This window comes from Manis javanica, chromosome 18, assembly GCF_040802235.1.
Source record: "Manis javanica isolate MJ-LG chromosome 18, MJ_LKY, whole genome shotgun sequence".
Classification (NCBI taxonomy): Eukaryota; Metazoa; Chordata; class Mammalia; order Pholidota; family Manidae; genus Manis; species Manis javanica.
Genome location: NC_133173.1, coordinates 562,207 through 584,685, shown reverse-complemented (window position 1 = coordinate 584,685; position 22,479 = coordinate 562,207). Strand labels below are relative to the sequence as shown.

General features: G+C 55.2%; 1 protein-coding gene and 1 long non-coding RNA gene across 13 annotated transcripts in view; one reads left to right on the top strand and one right to left on the bottom strand.

Annotated features, from left to right (window-relative positions):
• The window catches only part of RASGRF1 (Ras protein specific guanine nucleotide releasing factor 1), a 123,335-nt gene that overhangs the window by 27,221 nt on the left and 73,635 nt on the right, over positions 1–22,479 (top strand). For 2 of the 9 annotated variants that reach the window (XM_073227257.1, XM_073227259.1), the window contains exon 1: positions 10,344–12,430. The exons of 2 other annotated variants lie outside the window; for them this stretch is intronic. In XM_073227257.1, coding sequence (XP_073083358.1) covers positions 12,155–12,430 — 276 coding nt within the window. In that variant the 5' untranslated portion in view covers positions 10,344–12,154. Of the gene's footprint in view, positions 1–10,342; positions 12,431–22,479 lie in introns of those variants that run through there. 5 more of the 9 variants (XR_012127224.1, XM_073227258.1, XM_073227260.1 and 2 more) reach the window with 5 other exon arrangements.
• LOC118971552 (uncharacterized) lies at positions 1,304–4,443 on the bottom strand. 4 transcript variants are annotated; one of them, XR_012127226.1, is made up of 5 exons: positions 4,172–4,443; positions 3,967–4,053; positions 3,821–3,866; positions 2,249–3,548; positions 1,304–1,964 (listed from the first exon to the last, which is right to left on the bottom strand). It is a non-coding gene; the product is annotated as an uncharacterized lncRNA (long non-coding RNA). The 4 variants fall into 4 exon arrangements; XR_005060034.2 differs by having other exon boundaries at positions 1,304–1,513; positions 1,854–1,964; positions 2,249–4,053; XR_012127225.1 differs by having other exon boundaries at positions 3,821–4,053.

The window sequence follows — 22,479 nt, the reverse complement described above, 5'->3', positions numbered from 1 at the left end:
CACCAGCAGTGTAGGAGGGTTCCCCTTTCTTCACATCCTCACCAACATTGGTTGTTGTTTGTCTTTTGGATGGTGGCGATCCTTACTGGTGTGAGGTGATATCTCATTGTGGTTTTAATTTGCATTTCTCTGATGATTAGTGATGTGGAGCATCTTTTCATGTGCCTGTTGGCCATCTGAATTTCTTCGTTGGAGAAGTGTCTGTTCAGATCCTCTGCCCATTTTTTAATTGGATTATTTGCTTTTTGTTTGTTGAGTTGCATGAGCTCTTTATATATTTTGGATGTCAACCCTTTATCGGATCTGTCATTTATGAATATATTCTCCCATACTGTAGGATACCTTTTTGTTCTATTGATGGTGTCCTTTTCAGCTTGATATAGTCCCATGTGTTCATTTTTGCTTTTGTTTTCCTTGCCCAGGGAAATACGTTCATGAAGAACTTGCTCGTATTTATGCCTGAGAGATTTTTGCCTATGTTTTTTTCTAAGAGTTATATGGTTTCATGACTTACATTCAGGTCTTTGATCCATTTTGAGTTTACTTTTGTGTATGTACACATATATTTTTAACTTGAAATATTTTTATTGTGAAGTCATAAACTCATGGGAGTTTGCAAAATATTATAGAGAGATCTGGTGTATTCTTCACCAGCTTCCCCAGTGGTTATATCTTGGGTGACTCTCTTACAATATCAAAACCGGGAAATCAGTCCTGGGACAGTCGTAGTTCTGTGCCATTTCATCAGATTGTAGATTTATGCACCCCCACTATAATCAAGGGTTAGAGCTATTTCACACCTGCAAAGCCCTCTCTCATGCCGCCTCCCATTCAGATGCTCTGGCAGACACCAACTAGTTCTCCATTTCCACAGCCTTGTCACTTTGAGTTTTCTTTAGTGGAATCATAGAGAATGTGGTTTTTGAAAATGGCTTTTTTCATTCAGTACAGCACCTCCCAAGTTCCAGGTTGTTTGATATATCAATGACTTGTTGTATTTTATTGCTGCATAGTATTCCACAGTATGAATGAATCACAGTTCAGTTGTCTACCTATTAAAGGACAGTATGGATGTTTCCTGTTTGGGGTTGTTGTAATAGATCTTCTACAAACATTGCTACACAGAGTTTCATGTGGACATACGTTTCCATTCCTCTGGCATTAATGCTCTGGAGTATAACTTCTGGGTCATATGATAAGCACATGTATAGTCATGTAAGAAACCACCAAAACTCTTTTCCAGAGTATCTGACCATTTCACATTCCCACCAGCAATGCATGACTGAAGGAATCCTATGCTTCGCTTCCAGGTGGGGTTTGGGGAGAAATCCCCCTGGCCAAGCATGGCTGGTGGAGAGCAGAGCTGACTTTGTAGAGTGTCTAGGCAATGGTCCCAGGAAGCGGTGGAGTTCTCCACTCCCCAGGGAGAGGAGCAGGGCAGGGGTGAGGGAGACAGATGTTTCTTGCCTGGAGGTGTCCAGAAGCTGCTGGGAATAAGCAGCGTGGAAAAGCCCTGCCGCCAGCAGTGAGGAGGCTCAGCGATGAGCACGTGTGGGCCAAGGTCCCAGCAGGACTGAGGGTGCCAGGATGCTCAGCATGCCAGCGACAGTGACCACACATTGCGGACCCCCGTCCTCGGGTACCTGGTCTCCAATAGCCCACCCCCACCAGAACCAAGACACAATACTAAAGAAAAGGGAAGTGAAGCTGAATAAATAGAAAAACGGAACCAACTGGATTTACTGTCTGTCTCCCTTCAGAATCAGGCTCAAAATAGAAATGAAGCTGAATTCTAGGGAAATGCACTACTTGCACGTACAACTTTATGGCCTGAGTATTGGATGCTGACTCACTCTGTGCAGATTTGCGGTCATCACTTGGCAACCTGAAGCAGAGTGACCAGTAGAGAGACCTGGAGAGCTCAGTTTTGAGACGTCAGAATCCTGTGACCCACTCAGGTGGCCCTGGGGAAGGGGGAGGGGAGGGGAAGGATAAACCATCTGATTAAAGGAAAGATGCAGTGTGGGCAGATCCTTACAACCAGACACAGCAAGAACCCAGTGACCATAAGAAGTTGAGTCCCAGGGGTCCATAAAGCTGGTAGGAAAGTGTTGGTCTCCAGGGGGGTCACAAGGCTCCCCTCTGCCCATACCCTCCTCACTGAGCTGACTCAGAAATGCTGGGGTCTAGCCCTCTAAAAGGGAACTTCCACGCTTTTACTTAGGTGGCCGTGCACCAGAACGCTCACCAGGAAACATCAATAGGACGTGAAGGGTTCCTACAGTCGAAGCGCAAGCCTCTTATCTCCTGCAAAGACTTGCAGTGGATTAAGTAACTGGTCAAAGACTGGGAGGTCCCAAGTCTCACCATAGTTACTAAAAATCTGCTAGCAGATTCAACCTGCTTCCCTGACAGATAGCTGCAACCAGTAACCCAGAAAAAATACAGATGTGCCCAAAGCTCAGCCTTCATTTTGACAACTCTGGGGTCTGCCCTTGGGTTCCTGCATGTCATCGCTCCCCACATAGCTCTGCCATGTCTGCCACCCTAGGGCAGACAAGCATCCCACTGCCTCAGGGACCCAGGGCATTTTCTCCACCCTGCGACTCACCCACAAGATGGGCAGCCGTCGCACCACACGAAGCTCTGTGGACTCCCTGAAGTTTGCTGCGTTTGAACATGACCTGCTATGGGGTAAATTGCAGAATTTCCAGAATCTCCAGCCTAGCCTTAGCTCATTTACATACCGATAGGTGTTTACCACCGCAGAGCCTCCTGATCTGGGGCAAGGGGTGGAGAGATAACAGCCGTTCTCTTCTCTCCTCCATTCCTGGTATGTAATTGGTCTGGTGTCTGTCAGCCACCAAGGACCCGTCAATGGAGTTCCTCCTGGAAGCAGCAGGTGGGAAGTAGAGAGTGCACCCAGACAGCAGAGCGTGAGCGGTGGCTGAAGGAGATGGAGGGGCTGGGCCTCGCTAGCGGATTCAAGCAAGCTGATCGCAATCAACAGTTTCTCCTGACCTGTCTTTTCCCTTGACTTATTTCAGTTTCACCATTTCGTAGGGGATCCCCCCCGGGCCAGGAATCACCTTGTCCCCAGCACTACACCTGTACACACAGGCACATGGACCATCACAAGTCACCTGCACCCCCCATGCTGACCCTCCACTTCCTTATCTTTGGAAAGGGGTTGGCAGAGAGAGGGGCCCCCGAGGACCTGCAGCTTCCATGCTGGACGGCTCCAGCCACGCATGGCAGACCCAGAAGGCAAAGCTGTTCTGTTCGCTTCCCTTCCAGCTGAACCAACAGGGTTCTTTTGGAAGCAAATGCCAGAAAATCAACTGGTTTAGACCACTAAGTGGAATTCACTGGCTGACCTAACAGGAGGGCAGATTCAGGCACAGCTGCTCCATGTGGTCAAATGCCCTTTGGACGAAGTCTCTCCTTCCGTCTGCCTCTCTGCTCTCTCGTCTTGGCTCAGTCTCACTGATGGCGGAGAGACTGGCCACTGGCTGCTCCCAGCACACATCAGATGGCTTCAGCATCCCCTGCAGAAAAGGGAATACATATTCCCTGATGGAATGTCCTTGGGGTGTGGTTCCTTTGACCCTGAGTAGACTGGCTGGGGTCACATGACCATCCCTCATCAATTCCCTGAGGTCAGAAGGAGGCAGTGTCCAGATGGGCCGGGCCTTGACCAGGGTGGATTGCTCATCACGTGAACCAGGTGTACTAAGAGGTGGGAAAAGGGGGCCCAACAGAAGCAGGTACTGTTGCCAGAGGCGAGAATATGAGCTGGCCAAAAAACAAGACCACGTACCCATCCCACTGGCCACCTGCCCTGGACCGTCCATCCCACGGTGAGGCTGAGGAAGAGCAGGTGGGCTCTGAGTCCTGCAGTCCCTGCCTGCAGGGAGGCGAGAGCCCCAGGGAGCTCCTCCCGCCACGCAGCCAGTGCACACCCACCGCGCTGGCTGCAGGGCAGGCTGGAGAGGTGATGATCCACGGAGTGGACGCCACACAGCAACGGAGAGAGGCGAGTTCCCCGCAGCTCTGCAAGGCAGGGGGCCTGGTTTGCCCCCAAGCCCTAACACTGCCAGCTGGCCAAGGGGTACCACCACTGTGAATGGTGTTCCCTGGGGCCTCCCCCTCCCCCAAGACCTCCACAAACCTGAGCATCCTGTGCTGTAAGGTCCTCCAGGGCCCGGTGGCCCATGGGTCTGGTCCCTGCATGGTGCCGGATCTCCTGCATTTTTCCATCCAGTCCCACCCGCCGCCTTCCTCCACTCTGCTCCGAGGCCCAAGGGCTGGTCTTTGGACTCCATCAGCAGGCTCCTGTCTGCCTTCCAGCTGGGCTTGGCCAGTGGGAGGCGCTCGTAGGCAATGCAGAGGGCAGGAGAAGCTGGCGTCTTTCAGGTCCCCGTGGGCTGTCTGTGTCCCTCCACTGAGGGTCACAGCTCCTGGCCCTCAGGCCGTTGTAACTCCAGGCCTACTGGAGTGACACTGGCTCTCAGCGTGCACCTGCTGTGGGGTAAATTGCAGAATTCCCAGAATCTCCTGCCTTTGGGGGTTCCCTCCACCATGATGCAAAGTCCTAAATATTCTTGTTATTAATGTTACCCAGTGTGTGCTAAGCTCAGATTCCTGCCAATACCCTGTCTGACGCTGACCCACACCATGTGGCCCCATGCCTTCACCAGAAGAGAGTCCTGTGCTTTTCCAGAATATCAGAACCGACGGGAAACTGCACTTGCGGCTGTAAGACTAGAAGCATCGGAGGAGCATCCGACTCAGGTGTGGCAATGGCCACAAGAAGGAGGGGCAGCAGTCAGATCGCCAGAGGTCAAGGGCCCTGCAGATCTGGACTTTACACCGGCTGCTAGGAGGGCAGAGACTGCAGACAGAGGGAGCAGCCCCCGCAGGCACAGGGTGTGGATGGCCTGGGCGGGCCGGGCAGCTCACGCGGCTCACCACCAACTCTCCAGGGGCACGTGAAAGCGGAGAGCCGGGTAATGAGGGAGCCTCGAATGACACCTTCAAACGGCGAGTTTGAATTTCATTCTAGGAGTGATCAGGAACCACTCAGGGCTTCCAGGGGATCATTGTCGTCAGAGCTGGAGACACAAAGCAGACTTCCAGTGGGGGGCCAGTGAAGGGGCTGTTTTGGGCTGCGAGTCCAGGGATGGGAGGGAAAGGAGAAATGGAGAAATTCAAGAGTTGGATGGCTGGGACCTGGTGGCCATCTGGCAGTGGGCGGAGCATTTTACTGTGACCTGTGGAAGCGCAGCAGTTCTCCCAAGGCCACTGGGGAGACCAGTGGGCCTGTGCTCTGCGGGACTGCGGTCTTCCGACCGTCGGTCCTGACTAAGTATTTCCCTGCAACAAGACTGACCCGAAACGAGATGTAACCCATACCACAGGCCAAGTCCCGGCCCCCGCCCTGCTTGATGAAGGATCCCAAAATCCACCACTGCCAGGCATTTATGCACCGGAGACGACGGGAACAGCCCTCCTGTCCTCTGACATGTACTGACAAGGACTGGATTGCTTCTGACACCGGGTAGGATTGGAGCAGTGGCTTTCTCACTAAGAAGAAAGCTGCCCATCCCAGCATCAGAAGGAGGCACACATACCCCCAGCTCTCCCGAGGTCTGGCCACCAGAGCTCCGTAGAGAGGAGCCTGCAGTGGGACCAGGGCAGGACGCTCCTGCAGCTTCTGAGGCATGATGACTTCCCAGGAAAGGGGCCAGAACCTGGGCTTCCAGCTCCGCTGTGCCTCCTGGGTGACCTCAGCCTTGCTCCTGCTGGTGGGTGGCGTGAATGAAGGGATGTGGGGTGTGTAGGCTACGGGGCTTGCTAAGTGCCTTTCACCTCTAGTGTCCTGTGCTTCTGTGAATGGTCCCAGGACTCGGGGGGCTTGACTCCGGTAAGCCAGAGCTCAGGGCATGCGGACACTGGTTTTCCTCTTCACTGCTCAGGGGCCTTTGCGTTTACTTCCTGCTCTGTCCTGAGCTCTGGATTTTAGCACTGAGCCTCAGCCACACGGAAGAAGGGAGCCTCAGGTTTCTCTGGCCCCGATGCTCACAGCTGCACAAATGTCTGTGGCTTCTGTGCACAGCTGCCAGCTACCCTGAGCAGAGATCGGAGTCAGAGATTCATTCATGACAAATGTAACTGATAAACTGAGCTGCTACTTACTTGTGAAACTCTATGCCCTGTGAACAGAGTGTGCGCCGTCTTTCCCAGGGCCTGTGGAACAATCACAAAACTGACCATATACAGGGCACAACAAAAACAGCAGTAAATTCCAAACTGTAGAAGTAGCACAGGCCACTGTCCAAGCGCAATGCAGTGCGACCAGGAGTAAGTCAAAGCGAGCCAAAAGTATACACGGAAATTCAGAGACTGTTCAGTTAAACTTTGAACACTATCCACGTAAAAGTAAATTAACTTCACAATATTTTAATATAGTGGTGATCAGAAGTTTATGCAGCAGTCCTATTGGATCCAGAAGAAATTGCAACTAAAAACGCAATAAAAATAAGTAAATTTAGTGTTCAAGAAGTTGAGGGAAAACAATAAAACAAATCTAAAGAAAACAGAAGAAAGAATTTAATAAAGATATAGGTGTACGTTAATGACTTAAAAAATAGTAGAAGTAACAAATAAATTTAAAGTCACAATCATAATGATATAATAAAACCCTTGCAAGAAAAGATAGATAATACAAAAACACAAAATCAGCACAAAACAGGAATAACACAGATGGAGGAAATTAGAAAAATTGTAAGTGAATATTTCTAATAAATTAGGGAGTGTAAATAAATCATATTAGAAATTATAAATCACCAGGATTGATTTGGGGAGGGATAAACTAATGATAGTGTAAAAATCCACCACAGCTAAGTAGGGTTTATCTAAGAAATCTGAAAATGCCTAAATAGGGGGAAATACATTCTGATTATCTAATTGGCAAACCCAAATAGATAAATCAAATATTTTTAGAAAAATTCAGGTTAGTAGTGGCTTACAAAATAAATATGTAAATAGAAATATCTTTCTTATATGCCAATAATGTCCAGTTTTTCAAAAATAGATAAAAAGATCAAATTTCCATTAGCAACCACAGAACAGAGAACACCAGAAATAAATTAAACAAGAAATGTCAGGGTCACATGTAAACAAATGTATCAAATTCTACCAGAAGGTTTTTAAGGACAAAGAATTGGGGTGATGCACTTTTTTCTTGAATAAGAAAACAAAATATTGTGAGAGTTTGTCAGCTCCTCCTAAATTAAGAAGTATGGTTACTGAGGGAAACTGTCAGTGAGACTTCTCCGGAACTTGAAAAATGAGTCATGAATTAATCTTTTCTTTACTGAGGTACATGGACATGTAATGAATAAGTCTTGAAGAATAAATAAAAAAGAATATTTAGAAACACCCTAAAAAGGAAAGGTGATGAGGTGTCCCTGACGGTACGGGAAGTGGATGGTAAAACAAGAAGAAATAAAATCGTGTGTCTCTGACAGAACAGACAGAACACCGGGGTGACAGGAAGTGGCTGGAAATTGTCCCAAGTCCAGATAAGAACCTGGTATATGATAAAGGTGATGCTTCACATCAGTGGCTTCGATTATTCAAACAAGTGGTGTTGGGACAACTCGCCGGACATTTGGGAAAAATTAATAATAATCCAGATTCCAATCTCACTCTAAAAAATAAACTCCAACTGAATTAAAATTATGAATGAAAAAATGAAACTATAAAAACAGAGAAGAAAATATGGGCAAATACATTTCAGTCTTAAAGGAGCTGGCACAAGGACAGGGGGTAGAAGAGGGGGAGTCTAAAATCAGAAACCACAAATATAGACTTGCCTGCAATCAAGTCTAAAAATTTCTTACAATCCATATAAAGACATACACAGTAGATAAGCACAGACATACAGGGTTAAAGACAAGCAACAAACTGGAAATTATTGGCAACATTAGTGGATGGGCAAATATCCCTCCATCTAAAAGCACTGGGATAAATCTACAAGAAAATTTAAACACATCGAAAAAAAGATATTAACAAGAAATTCACAAAAGATGGAATGCAAATATTATAAATATAAAAATGTCTAACCTCATAAGCAATAAGCAATAAAAGAAACAAGAATTCATATAAGAAAGGAGTGTCATTCTTGCCCTCTCAAAATGGGCCAATAGTAAGAGATTGATAATGTCACTACCCAGGATTGACAGGTGGACGGAGAAATGGGCTGCGCCTCCACCGCCAAGAGCCATGGAAGGAATCAAAGCTCCTTCTGGAAATCCATCCCTATGTGCCAGTGCTTCAAATGCACACTCCTTGACCCCAGAAATGCTACTTTAAAGAATGTAGACCAGGGCAGGGAGATGCATATACAAAGATATGTACAAAAAAATTAATATCATTGTCTATACATATACATAGTTTTCCCAAAAACTATGAATTGGAAACAACCTAAATGCCCAATCGAAAAGACTGCTAATTAAATTTGTAGTAATATGAAAAAAATGTCCCATGTCCTGTTAAATGAAGAGAATGAGAGAGATGGAGATCATAAAATAGCCTCTGCTGAAGAATTTAGACAGAAAAACAAAAAAAACCTCACTGGGGGTGTTACCTATTTTCTATATTGTCTTAATGTCTTACAAAAAGCCTGCCTTGCACTTATAATCAGACAGAATAACATGGCTGTTTTCATCAGCTAGAAAGGAAAGGGGTACACCTCCGGTGTTGCATGTGGGGGCAAAGCCGGCCGTGAACCCAGACTTGGGGTGGTAAACTCCCATGAGCAAAGCCTCCATGTCCTAAAATGCTTCTGACCCCACATACCTAGTTCTTCAGTTTTTTTTGTGACGTGGCAGCTACATTTTCCTTTTTGGAATAAGTTGCCAGGAAAGCAAAGTTTCTCTAAATGTTCTACCCCAATTCCCCCTCCCCCACCCAACACACACCACACACACACCTCTGGTGTACACACCGCAACACTCAGAAACTTACACACACCCCAGGCCCAAACACCCCTCCACAAACACCTGACTTGAGCTCCAGTCTGAAGGCCGGGAGGAACCCCCAATGCAGATTCTGCAGGACTGTGGGCAGACAAGGCCCTCCCACGAGGTGACCATCTCTCAGTGCAAACATCAAACACACCAAAATACTCCTGAATTTTGTTTTCTTATCTGCAAAGACCTCAGCCCAGAAAGCTGGATGGAGAGAAATGCAGAGAGTAGGGTCATCTGGGACGAGTCTGTGGGGGCGTCAGGACACCCCATCTTAGCTCGTCCCTTAAGGCCCCCGTGGACCTCAGCATCTCCCTCTGTGAAATGGGGTTATTAATCCTTGTCCAGAAGCCTTGTGTGGAGATGGAATGAAACAAGGTGAGGCCCAGATGCACCGGAGATGCTCCTCGGGAGCCCTCTGCACCTCGGGGAGGGTCGGCCTCGGGCCTGGTGGGCCATACACGTGGCAGCTACATGTGCCACCTCTGCTCTGCCAGTCACGGCACAGCACACCGCTCACCACCAGGAACACCAGGGCCAGCGAAAGGGGCTGTTCAACCTCACCAGAGCCAGCAGTGGGGAGGAGAGCTTGACAGGGGATGCTCTGGGCCAAGCTTTAGACCAGTGGTTCTGGAATCACCTGGGAGCTTCCAAAGTCCTAGAGCACAGCCTTCCACCCCCCACCTTGGAGGCTGTGGTTTAACTAGCCTGGGAGGCAGCCGGGGCACAGAGAGTGTAAAACTCTATCCAAGTGGTTGTGAAGTGCACCAGGGTTGGGGCCACTGGAGCAAATTCAGTTCTTTTTCTGACTGATACCTCTCATCAGAACCTCTTCCCAGACCCAGGGAAAATGGCTTTCCTCCTGTGGATGGAGGCTGTGTGGAGAAGGACCGCTTGGGCAGGTCTAAGCACCCACCTGAGAGATCCTGCCTCCCTTTTAGGATAAAAGTGAACCCTCTTGAACCCAGGGACCACCCACTCAGCTCTACACAGACAGTGAGGACAGAGTCCCCAGTCAGACCCCACCTTGGCCACTTCCTAGCTGAGTGACTCCATGCCTCGGTTTCCCCCATCTGTACAATGGGGAGATGACCTACTCCCTAGGGTCAATTACAGTTGACCCCTGAACAATTCAGGGGGCTAGGGGAGCTGACTCTCTCAGTGGAAAACCCACATATTACTCTGACTCCCCCAAAGCTTGTACTTGACTGGGAGACTCGTTCATAACATAAAGTCTATGAATACATGTTTTATATATGTATTATATGCTACATTCTTACAATAAAGTAAGCTAGAGAATAGAAAATTATTTTCTTTTGGACATTTCAAATTGTTGCAAAAGTCCAAATTTTTTTCCAATGTATTTACTGAAAAAAAAGTCCATGTTCAACACTTGTGCTGTTCAAGGGTCAACTCAGTTGACCTAAGGTCAAGGGGGCACCTGGGAAGTGCCCCCTGCCTGGGGCTCCCGTTGTCCTTTCACAGCCTTCCTAACAAGAGATCCGACGGACAGTCTGGGTACCACCCTCAGCCCTGGGATCCCTGCTCCCATAAAGAGGGCAAATGAGAAGCAAAGGGGTCCTGGTGCAGGGGCTTCTTGGAAAATAAAGACAAAATGAAGAGGCATCTTCCCCTGTCCTCATTTTTGTGATGAATAATCAGTGTCCCTGGGTCCTTAGAGTCCACCCGAGCCGGCCATGAGAGGGAAGACTGAGGTTCCATGGCCAGAGCCCCAGAAGGGCCTCCACCGGACGCGGGCCTGAGCCCTTGCCCCGGCCATGGGCCCCGACCCCTCACCGCAGGGGGCTCCTGGTGGATTCCCACCCTGGGCTGCCTGACCCCCCAGGCGCCTTCCCTTGCGCCCACCCCGGGTGTGTGTGCGTGCGTCCGGGAGGACTGTCCGCAGGTTAGGACCGAAAGATGGTGCCCTCTCTGCCTCCCTGGCCGCGCGCCCGTTGCCCGGCCGGCCAGGCCCAGGCCGCTGCCCTCTGCCGCAACCGGCGGTGCGCGCTCCCCGCTCCGTGCCCGGCAGCTCCCCGGCGCCCGCGCGCCTCCGGGTGCAGCAAGCGGGCGCTGTGACGTTCTCGGATAAATGCCGTGTAACTGTGTAGGCGAATGGGAGCTAAAAATAAGAACGGAAAATCTATCATTAAGGTATCATTGCGCCAGCGCAGCTATTTGAAGGCTCCCATGGTCCCCGGCGCCTGCGTTGGAAGCCCGCCCTTAGGCTTTGGGGGGTATTTGCAGAAAACCCAGCAGCGGCTCGCCTGCCAGACCTCAGGTCGCAGGGGGTGGCGCCGGTAATTATGGCAACGCTCAAAATGAAATAAACGTTCACCTCCCCCACCGCACCCCTGTGTCCGTCCTCAGGTCGCATCGGGAGGGGGCTGGATATGCTGAAATGGACGTGACCCGGCCAAGTACCCAAAGATTAGGACTGAAAGCTCCTTGAGATCCATTTTGACATCCACCTCGGGAGAGAAAAATAAAGTACCGGGCGGGAGCCTTTGGGGGAGGAGACAACACCCGGGACTTGACCCGGGTCGACAGCGCGCTGCGGTGGCGCGCAAAGACGCACACTCCCGGGACGCCGAGCCTCGGGGGTTCCATCGGGCTAAACGAAACCTGATCCGATTTGCTTTTTAACGCGCGAAGGGAGAAGGGGACACGAGCGGAGGGGGGGCAGGATGTGTGCCTGTGCGTGCGCGTGTGTCCGGGGAGGGGGAGGCGCCAAGGTGCGGGCCGCGCGCCGCTCTGCGCCTCGGCGGGCCGCGTGCGTGTGTCTGTCCGCGCTGCCGGGACGGGCTCTTCGAGGGATCGGCGTCACATGACTCCGCCTGCCCCTTGCCAGCGCGCAGCTCGCCAGGCCCTCAGCGCGCCCCGCGCCGGGAAAGGGTCCGGCGGCGCCTCCCGGCCCCGGGGTCCTGGGAGGCGTGGTGCGTTCGGATTCCCGAAGCCGCGGCCCCGCGCCAGACCCCCGAGTGCTCCTACCTGGGGGGAGGGGAGGGCGAGCAGGCGCGAGCGCCGGAGCGCGGAGCGCGGAGCGCGCACGGACAGGGGCCGCCGGGGCTGCGCGGGGAAGATGTAAGCGCGCGGGGTCCCGCTGGCCTCCGAGCACCATGCAGAAGGGGATCCGGCTGAACGATGGCCACGTCGCGTCCCTGGGGCTGCTGGCGCGCAAGGACGGCACGCGCAAAGGCTACCTGAGCAAGCGGAGTTCGGACAACACAAAATGGCAAACCAAGTGGTTCGCGCTGCTGCAAAACCTGCTCTTTTACTTCGAGAGCGACTCGAGCTCGCGGCCCTCGGGGCTCTACCTGCTGGAGGGCTGCGTCTGCGACCGCGCGCCCTCCCCCAAGCCTGCGCTCTCGTCCAAGGAGCCCCTGGAGAAACAGGTGAGGCAGCGCCGCGTCTGACCTCCCCGCGCCCCCGCCGCGGCTCTCGGCGCGCAGGGCCCCCCGCCGGCCGAGGGCAACAGTGTCGGCCCCCTGCTCCCGGCGCCTGGGGCGGGTGGCCCGGCGGCGGGCAGGGGCAGGGGCCGCGCGCGGGGAGTAGGTGTGCGGGCTCCGTGGGAGCGGGGACGGAGGGTCCGCGACGCGGAGATGGGCGGAGACGGGGTCGCGCGGACCAGAGACCAGGGATGTGCGCCCACGTCCAGCCAGAAACGGTGCCCCCGTCTCCCACCCCCAGCGCCCTAGGGCCGCGATCGGGGCGGCATGATTCCCCGCGCTCGGCACGGGGGGCGGAGGCCGAGGCGCCCGAGCCGCGGCCCCTGTCTCACCGAAGTCGGAGCGAAGGGCGGCGCGCGCGCTCTCGGCCAGGTCGTGGGGTTGCGGAGTCGCGGCGCCCCGTCCGGTGCCGTGGACTGGCGATGGGCGCCCGGCCCGCCCCAGGCCGAGCAGCAGAGCGTGGTCCTCCCGTGGGGGGGCTGGGGGCTCCGCGGAGGCCACGGGACGGTGGGCGCTCGTCTCCTCCCCTCCCCCTGTGGCTCGCCGCCGCCGCAGTTCAGGCACTGGCGCGGCGCCCGCGTTTCCGGATCTGTGAGTGAGGCAAAGGGCAGGCTGGGTGGGCCTGGGACCTGGGCGGGTGGCGTTGCGCCTTCCGGGTGGAGGGAGCCACGAGCACCTGCAGCCGCTGGCCGCCGGGGCCGGGGCACCCGGGGAGCGAAAGAACCATTTTTAACCGCGATGGACTCTGCAAAGGCACCTGGCCTGTCGCCTGCCCCTGGGAAAGTAAAGTCAAAGGCAGGGGGTCCCAGAATGTGCTCTGGGAAGACCCGAGCCCCCGGGCCCAGCAGCTGCTTACTGCCTAGGTGAGGGCCCCAGGCCAGGGGAGAGGACCTTGCTTGCCCAGGGTCATCCCAGCAGTTGAGGCCACCTCAAGGTTCCTAGAAGACGAGAAGCTCTCAGAAGCCATTGCTGCCTGCAGACTGGTGGTGACTGGATTGGCTGAAATAAAAGCCTGGCTTGACCGTGGCCCTGCTAGTGGTCAGGACAGAGATCCGAACTCAGCCTCTGCAGCACACCTCTCGGCCTTCTGGTGCAGGGAGCTGATGCCTGCAGGCTGGGAATGTAGACAGGAGGATGTGAGGGTGGGGCCCAGTGGGTGACAGGCCACATGGCAGGGAGGTGCTCCCAGATGGCAGAACAGAGCTCCTTAAGCCTGCAGCGCACGTGGGGCCTGGAGTGCTCCCTGGCGGGGCCAGACCCACGCTGGGCCCACCTGCTCTCAGCCCTGGGTAACCGGCCCTCACCACCCTTCCAGGACATGGCCTCCCTTGCCTGTCGAAGGACAGCTGTGCCTCCCAGTGGCCTGCACCCCCCTGCCCAAGCCCGCCTCCTCCCCCAGCCCCCACACAGAGCGCAGGGCTGAGCAGCGAGGGTTGGGGGAGAGCAAGCCAAGTCACTGCTGAGCCCTCACTGTGCTCTCCCGGAGCCAGAGGCAGGCCTGAGACGGAACCTCAGCTCTGCGCCCTTCTGTGTGTGTGACCTCAGGTGACACCAAACATCTGCAAGCCTTTGTTTTGTAATTTACAAAATAGAGAAAATAGCACCTACCTTCCTGGGGTTTTGAGACCCCCAGATAGATACTGTATATGAAAGTGTGCTCAGAACACATTTCAGTGGGATCTAGATAAGTCTTAGCTTAATTGTGAATTATACCCACCTGGTCAGGGAATAAAGTCCTAACACACACCGTAAGGCTGAAAGGAACCTTAGAGAGGCTTACAGCCCATCCTTCCCATTTCACAGAGGAAAAGGGAGTTGACCAACACCACAGAGTCAGTCAGCGGCAGAATCAGACCTAGGATTCATCCAGTGTCTAAGAATTCCTGAAAATGAGATCCTACATGGATTCCAAATTGTCCAGCTCCTGGCTCAGGTGTTGAATTGTGCAAGATTATAAAACCAGTGGACATGCCCACACATTCCGGGCCGCTCTCCCAGAACACCACTGGAGCCCCTTCAGTGTGTTCACGCAAGCAGCCCTCCTGGCACGAGAGAGCAGAGCAGGGTGGGCTGTAGCAGGCGGCCTGGCACAGCCCATCTCAGGTGCAAGTTCTCGTTAAGGTCACGTGCTTCATCTCGTATGCTCATGAGGATGCTTCACTCACCTCCAGAGCGGGAGTGTGGCTCGCATGGAAAAGCAGGTCCTGCTCCTTTGGCCTGCATGTGTCCACACACACTCATGACTTTTTCTTTTCTAAATCTGAGTGACACAATGGCCCCACAGCCGCCCCATGTGCCTCCTTGAGCTGGGTGCTCCATGGCACCCACAGAGCCACAGCAGGAGAGGCCCGCCCCATCCCCTTCTGTGACCAGGTCCAGCTGGCATTCAGGGCCATGGGAAGCTCCTACTCAAACCTACCAGGCCTGTGGCAGGGCGCCCACTTGGAAAGCCTCCATGGGGCTGGCAGTTTGACTGGACTGGCTGATATCTGGTGAAGACTTAACAGGATGTCATGTTTACCGGGTCTAGGCAAGCTGCCTCCACCTGGATGGGCCAGGGATGGTTTCTGAAGGAAGAGAAACCCAGTCTTGACTGGGAATCCGCCCAGTTCACTACCGAGCTGAACTTGCTGATACGTTTTGTTAACTCCACATCTCCGGTCCTGGGGACTGATGGGTGCCCAGTCCCTGCGCTGCGTGTATAGGCCTAAGAAGCTGATGGCCACAGCCCTGGCCCCTGTGGGCATCTCCTGCTGTGAAGATGCTTTAATAGAAGGTATGCAGGGTGCTACGGGCGAGGCACGTGCTAACCTGGCACCCTCCCATCTGGATGCGCCCGCAGTGGTCTGACAGCGTCCTGGAGCCCTGGCCCAGGATCCCAGACAGAGTGAAGCTGGACGGGCGCAGCCAGGCCTCTGTGCCCGCTGGCAGCTGCACGGACCCTGGTCTGGGCCCTGCCTGCTCAGTCCTGAATGCTCTCCTCCTGACCCTGCAGCTCACACACTGGAGGCCCTGGTTAGATTGGGCTCAGCTCCCCTGCAGATCGGCCCTTAGGATTCCTTGCCCTGCTTTGGCATGGAGCCACCCCACACTGGCTTTTCCCACCCTCATTCTGAGCCCCTAAAATAAAGCTTCCAGCCCCAGCTTCTCAGGGGGGAACCTGATCAAATCAACCCCAGGCCTCCCCTCCCCCACAAACAGGAGGGGTCAGACATGGATGGACCCCAGGCTCTTTCTGAGTCACTTAGGACAGAAGGGGCACAGACAGACCCCTGCAGCCAGCACTCAGCACAGATGTGGGCAGAGGCTCCAGAAGCTGGGGCCCACATACCTGCTGTCCCCCCAGCAGGTGCCTTTCCCTGGTCCTCACTCACAGGGTGTACTACCGGTTGGCCTGGTGAATTCAGCGCAGCAGCCCTAGGGCACAGGCCGCCCCCGGCAGTGGCCTGAACGACTGGCTCTGTCTGTCTAGCTCTGCGCTCCCAGATGCCTTCAGTGCACAGAGCCCTCCACTTGTTCTGGCACTTGCAGCCTCTCGGCCAATCAGAAAAGAGCAAGCCTGAATGTGGGGGAGCGAGCCTGCGCTGAGGCAGCATCCCCCAGAGCCCGGGTCCCCGCATGAGCGCACGTGGCAGGACGCCTGCCCAGGGAGGGCCCGCCGGGCCCCCCGCGGAGGACCCGCAGCACAGGTGCCCCTGTCCCCACCCGGTCCACCCAGCACGTCTGGAGCCCAAGGCTCAGTAGCTGTGCCTTCCCTGGGACAAGGGCGTGCCACGTGGCTGCCCCCTGCTCCGTGACAGGGGGGCGAGGCCGGAACAGATTGCACGTAGACAAGGCTGAACTAAAATCTCACCGCCACTTGTTCGCGCAGTGAACAGCTCAGCTGTCGGTGCCAGACTTGTGCGGGGTCCTGTGGAAACAACAGTAAAACTTAACCCCTGTCTTTCCAGCGCTGGCTGCGGAGTGGGGAGCACCCCTTGGCTTCGCTCCCACAGCCACTGCCAAGCGCTGGGACCTCCCCCCTCTGGAGAGGCCAGACCCCCGCCCTGCCTGGGGTCGGGAGCTCGCGGCGTAATGCCCGATCTGTTGAACACCCTCGTAGTGTCCCACACGGGCCCATGCCAGGCCCCGCTCCTCGCAGCAAGCCTACGGGCGACCCTCTGGCACTCACACAGGTCAGGATGTAAGGCCCCAAGAGCATCAGTGGCTCCTGCCGCCTCTGGAAAAGAAGGCGGACGCCAGCCCCCACCTGGGGCGCCCGTGCGTCCCCGCTCTGCCCTCGGCTGCCCCGGCCCCGCCCCCTCCTCAGCTGCACGCTCCCGTCCCGCCTCTGCAGCCCCTCCCCTCCACCTGTAGCAAGGTGGCCTCTAGGTGCGTGGTGGGGCAGGTGCAGGCTGCCTCTTGTGGCCCCTCTGGGACCTGCCCGCGCTGCAGGTCATCGGCCTGGCTTGGCATGTCTGCCCTTTGTTTTCTCCAAGGGCATCCAGCAGTGGGAGGTGCTCCCTGCAACCCCACTCAGATCTCAGTCTCCCCAGTGCTCCCGGGCAGGTGTCGCACTCCCCTTCACCAAGGGCGGCAGGAAGCCCAGAGAGTCGCCGCCTGGGGACTGTGGGTGTCTGTCCTCAGCTCCCCACCTGCAATTTCCCTGCCTAAGGGGAGCTCTGGGGTTTCTGCGCCCTTTGGTGGCCACCTTGGGGAGCCGCTCCCACACATCCATTGGAGCAGTCCCACTACACTCTACATAGTAGGGTTCTATATAAAATTTCATCCTTATTAATGCTTTAAAAACCTTGACCTTCATCAGAAGTCATTGTTAAATGCCCGTCAGCCCTGACATGGCCTTATATGATCTCAGAGCCCTTCAAAACACTGCAGCAAAAACACCAAGGGACAGTCAGTGCGACTTCCCAGGACCAGAGCACATTTTACGGGCAGCACTTCCCTCAGAGCCAGTAGCCCTCCGAGGTGGTCGTGTTGACCCATTTTTGAGATGACAGACGGAGGCTCAGAGACTGTCAGTATTCAAGGTTCCAGGGTGCCCCTGGCACAGCTGGCCTGTGGTCCCAGGTCTGCCTGACACCAGGACCTGAGCTCCTGAAGCACAGAGAGCAGAGGACGGGCTGGGGGCTCTGAGTGGGCTGCCCTCCACCAAGGTAAGCCGGGGGAGAGGAGAGTCAGCAGCAGGCGGAAGCGTGTCCCCGTTGCTCCAGAGCCTCTTGTGAAGCAGTTTCGGTTTCTGCTTGGGTGGCAACCTTGCAGCCCAAACCCCACAGGCCTGGAGGGGAGCCCCAGGCACGCACACGCCCTGGCCCATGCCCCTGGGAGCCGTGGGGCCTGGAGCCCACGTGCACGCAGCCACATTCAGGACTAAGCCCCTGACGCTCGGCGGAGAGGGGCCCAGAACACGGCCAGTGCCCAAACATGCAGGCTGCCATTGTGCCGGGTGCTGGGGAGCTGTGGACGCCCACTCCCCGTCCCCACTCAGAGAGGAGCATGCAGCCCTCCAGACGCCAGCTCTGAGCATGAGCTCGTTCACTGAGGAGCTACTTACCCCGCCTGCGGCAGTAGGGTGGCACCAGGTGGAGGTCCAGGGCTTCGTGCCGCACATGCTCTGTTTGGATCCCAGTGCCTTGCTTGGGAAGGTCTTCAAGCTCTCTGAGCCTCGGTTTCCCATCTGTGAGACGGAGGCCAGAGCAGAGCCTCCACCCCCCACTCCCCCCCACACAGCTGAGTCCCATCATGCTCTCTGGAGCATGGCACCCCTGGTCTGGGATACTGGGCAGCATGTGGCAGAGAGCCGGTGAGGCACGTGGCCCACCACCACAGAGGTGACCAGGAGGGAGGATCCAGGACCCAGTAGGGAGGGGTGGCCCCTTCCTAGCCAGGGCACCAGCCTGGGACCTAGGAAGGGGTGGGGTGGCCCAGGACTGCTGCATCCAGCCCACCCTACCCCAGCCCACCTCCCTCTCCAGGAAGCAGTGAGCAGGGCCCAGGTGGCGGGTCTGGATTCTGGCAGGGAGGGGACGGAGAGACTTGGTCAGTGGTCCAGGCAGGAGGGGAAGCTGTGAAGCCGGGTGTGGCAGTGAGCGTGGGGAAGGCACGGACTCCGGAGATCCTTGGTGACCAGCTGAGCGTCAGGAATGGGAAGGAATTAGGAGCTGAAGATGATGTCAAGGATGCCCCAAACTGCTGGCTCGTAATAACCCCTCTATCACGCACAGCCATGATTGCTCAGCTTATAAGCCTCTCCCGTGCCTCGTGTGTACAGGTGCACGAGCGTTTTGTCGTTTAAAACGACAGGAATGTGTTCTCTCAGGAATCTGGAGGCTAGAGGTCTCCGTGGAGGTGGGCAGGGCTGCACTGCCCCTGGGGGATGCAGGGGAGATTCCTTCCCTGCGTCCTGCCCTCGGGGGGTGGCCAGTAGCCCTGGCCTGTGGGCGCGCCTCTGCCTCCCTCTCCACACGGCCTCCTTCCTGTGCCTGAGTGGATGCCCCTCTTCCTGCCAATCCAGTGTGACCTCATCTTAACTTGATGTCATCTGTGAAGACTCTGTTCCCAAACAAGGTCACGTTCACAGGTTCTGGGCGGGTGCTCGCTTCAGGGGCTGCGCTTTGCACACGCACGTAAACGCCCGTGTGTGCGTGTCTCCTAGCAGTTGGCCTTTGGAGCTTCGTTAGCCCGTCACCCAGGCCTTGTGAATCGCTCGGCCTCAAACCATGGCTGACCCTGTTAGCCAGGAGCTCTCTGCTCCCCGCTTAAATAGCCCCGGGAGTGAGCCGCATCCCCCGGACTGTGAGGAGTGTGCAGGGCCTCAGGAGTGCGGCGGTGTGTTGAAGACCCCAAAATAACACGTAAATTTATTTCTTAATACATTTATTATTATAAATTTGATCTGGCAACTCCAGCCCTGGCAAGTGCCACAAACCCAGGGATCCAGAGTGGACTCCCCAGAACACCAGTTTCCAGGATGTTGATAGATTTTCCAGGAAATGAAAACAAAAGGGTCCCATGAGGGATAAGCTCTGGAAAGGTGCCCTCGCCGCCAGACTGCTCGGCACCCCTGCAGTGGGAGTGGGTGGAACAGGGGGCCCCCATGCAGGGCCCCCCACGCCCACCTGGAGAAGCAGCTCCAGTGTCCCCTGCCTCGTGGCCTTCACTCTTATCGGTGGATCCAATGTGCAGGCTCCTGTGTTGCGGCTGTTGCAGGGCTGTGGGGCTCCAGGAGGGCAGGGGGTGGAAGTATGGGTCCTGCAGACATTGCTCCCCCCAGGGGCTCCCAGGTGAACCCTAGAATCAGCTGGAGACCTCTAAAAATACAAGTACCCAAAGCCTGCCCTCTCCCACCCTTCTGCCCAAGGATCTGCTTAAATGGGTCTGGGGAGGGCTCCAGTGTCCGTGTTACGTTCCCAGATATCTCTAATCACAGCCTGGATAAGTCTGGTTGGAAAGACAGGGTCACTGCGAGCTGATGATGGCTTTGCCGGGGAAGGACAAGGGAATGTGGGGGCACACGGCCTCATGCCCGGCTGTCTAGAAGGAGCTCTCTGGGGTTTGTCACGGATAGCCAGGAGGCGGCCGGTGGCCGGGTTACAGCGGGGATGGGATGAATGTTGGTGGATTCACACATGAGGAACCATTCCGGTAGAGAGTAAACGGTGGGGAGACTCCACCTTCCATGGTTGATGCCACCTGTGCGTGGGACACAGGCAGGTACCCTGCGCCTCCAGCTGCTGGGACTTCCCCTGCTCCAGCCTCCTGAGGGTGGCCAGCCATCCCGGTTTGCCCAGCACCGTCTCGTTTCAGCAGTGAGGGCTCCATGCCCGCGGAAACACCTCAGTCCTCAGAGCCGGGCTGGTTGGTCACCCTGTCCAAGGGTCTGTGTTCCATGGAGGCTGGAGGTGAGGGGAAGGTAGCGGGCAGGGCTCCACGCCCCCCCCCCCCCCCCCGCCCAGCCCAGCTCTCACTGCCCCAGATGGAAGCTTGTTACAGTACAGGCACTGGGAACTCGGGCACAGGCATCATCCCAAGGTGGGAGAGGAAGGAGACCCAGCCCCAGACGGGCATCGGGCAGCAGGAGCCGTCTGGCTGAGAGGGAGGACAGCTGGGGGCAGTTCCTCCAGCCAAGATAAGGATCCAGATGTGATTCTGGTCCTGGCCCACCTCCGGGTGTGATTTCTGAATCCCTTCCTGTTAGCTTAGTGGCCACAGGTGGTTTCCCATCAGTCCTTCTTAACCTGCCGAGTCCTCAGGTGAAGGTCCCAGGCAGTGAGTGGTTCTCAGCCTGACTGCACTAGAATTGCCACGGATGCCCAGGTCACACCCAGACTGAATAACTGAGCCCGTGTGCAGCCGTGGTGGAGCCCCACTGCTAGGGGTGCTCAGTGACCCAGGGGCAGCCCCAGGCTCTGCCCCTGCACCTGGTGAGGCTCCCGGAGTGATTCTGCACCTGTCAGCAGCCTGGCTTTGACAGAATGTTTCTGGGTCCATCTTAGGACACCTGGGGAGCCCCAGGCCAAGGTGTCCATCTCTTATGCTGGGTCTGGGGATGCTCTGGGTCTGTGGTGGAGGCCCAGGCGGCTCAGGCCCACCCCTGAACCTGGTGAGGCTCCAAAAGAAGTTCCCCAAGTCCTACCAGCTCTCCAACCAAGCCAGGGGGCCCTCAGTGGCCTCTGCTCTGCTGCCTTCCCAGCTCTGTCCCAGGAACTCTCATTAGGCCTGTTAGAGTTCAGCGCTGTGACACAGGTTCTCCGGGGAGGCCCCAGGTTTGTTCCTGAATTCATCCTGTACCCTTGGTCCTGTGCCATGTGTGCAGAGGCCTTGGACATGGGTCCGGGCCGTGTTGGAACATTCTGGGACGTGCCCATGGCTGGTTCCAGACCAGGACTGCTGGTCTGCAGGGGGACTCCACTGGGATCCACACGGCCGCTTTGCCATGGCAGACGCGGTCCTGTGGCCCTGAGCCCCGCTTATTGTTCTGGATGAGTCCAGGCTCAGAGAAGCTCTGGTTGGCCGGGCATCATTCCAGGCCCAAGACGTGGTACTGGTCTAGCAGCCCCAGGGTGTCTGGCATCCATTCTGCAGCTCTGCGGCGGCCCATCTCTGGCCTGTGTCCAGCCCGTAACTCTGGGCGTGACCTGGGGTCTGTCCGAGCTCCGATCTGACACCAGCTGAGGGTATGGGACCGACTCAAGGGCCTCTGTTGACCCGTTCTCAGTGTTCTGAGGAGCCTCCCTCCTGCTTTCACAGGGGCTACGCCAGCTTGCGTTCCCACTAGCGGTGCAGAGGATTCTTCGTCCCCACATGCTCGCCAACGCTCGTCACTTCTTGTTTTGTTGATAACAGCCATTCTGGCTGGTCTGGATCTTCATTTCCCTAATGATCAGTGAACTTGAGCGTCTTTTCCTGGGGGTGTTGGAGTCTGCATGTCTTCTTTGGAAAAATGTCTATTCAAATCCTCCGCCATTTTTTAATGGATATTTTGCTTTTTTTTTTTGTCATTGGGTTGTATGAGTTCTTTATATTTTTGGATATTAATCCCTTACCAAATACATTATTTGTAGATATCCTCTCCCATTCTGTTAGGTCGTCTTTTTATTTTCTTGGTGGTTTCCTTCATTGCGCAGAAGCATTTTAGTTTGATACAGGCCCACTTGCTTATTTTTACTTCCGTGGCTCTTGCCTTTGGAGTGAGCGACAAAGAACGTCACCCAGAGCAACGTCAAGGACGTCACTGCGTATGTTTTCTTCTAGGAGTTTTATGGTTTCTGGTCTTACATTCAAGTCTTTAATCCATTTCGAGTTAATTTTTGTGCATTGTATAACAGAGTTGCATGTAGCTGTCCAGTTTTCCCAACACCATTTATTGAAGAGACCGTCCTTTCCCCATTGTATGTGCTTGCCTCCTTCGCTCTAAACTAACATGACCATGTAAGTGTGGGTTATTTCTGGCCTATTCTGTTCCACTGACCTATGTGCCAGTTTTTATGCCAATACCA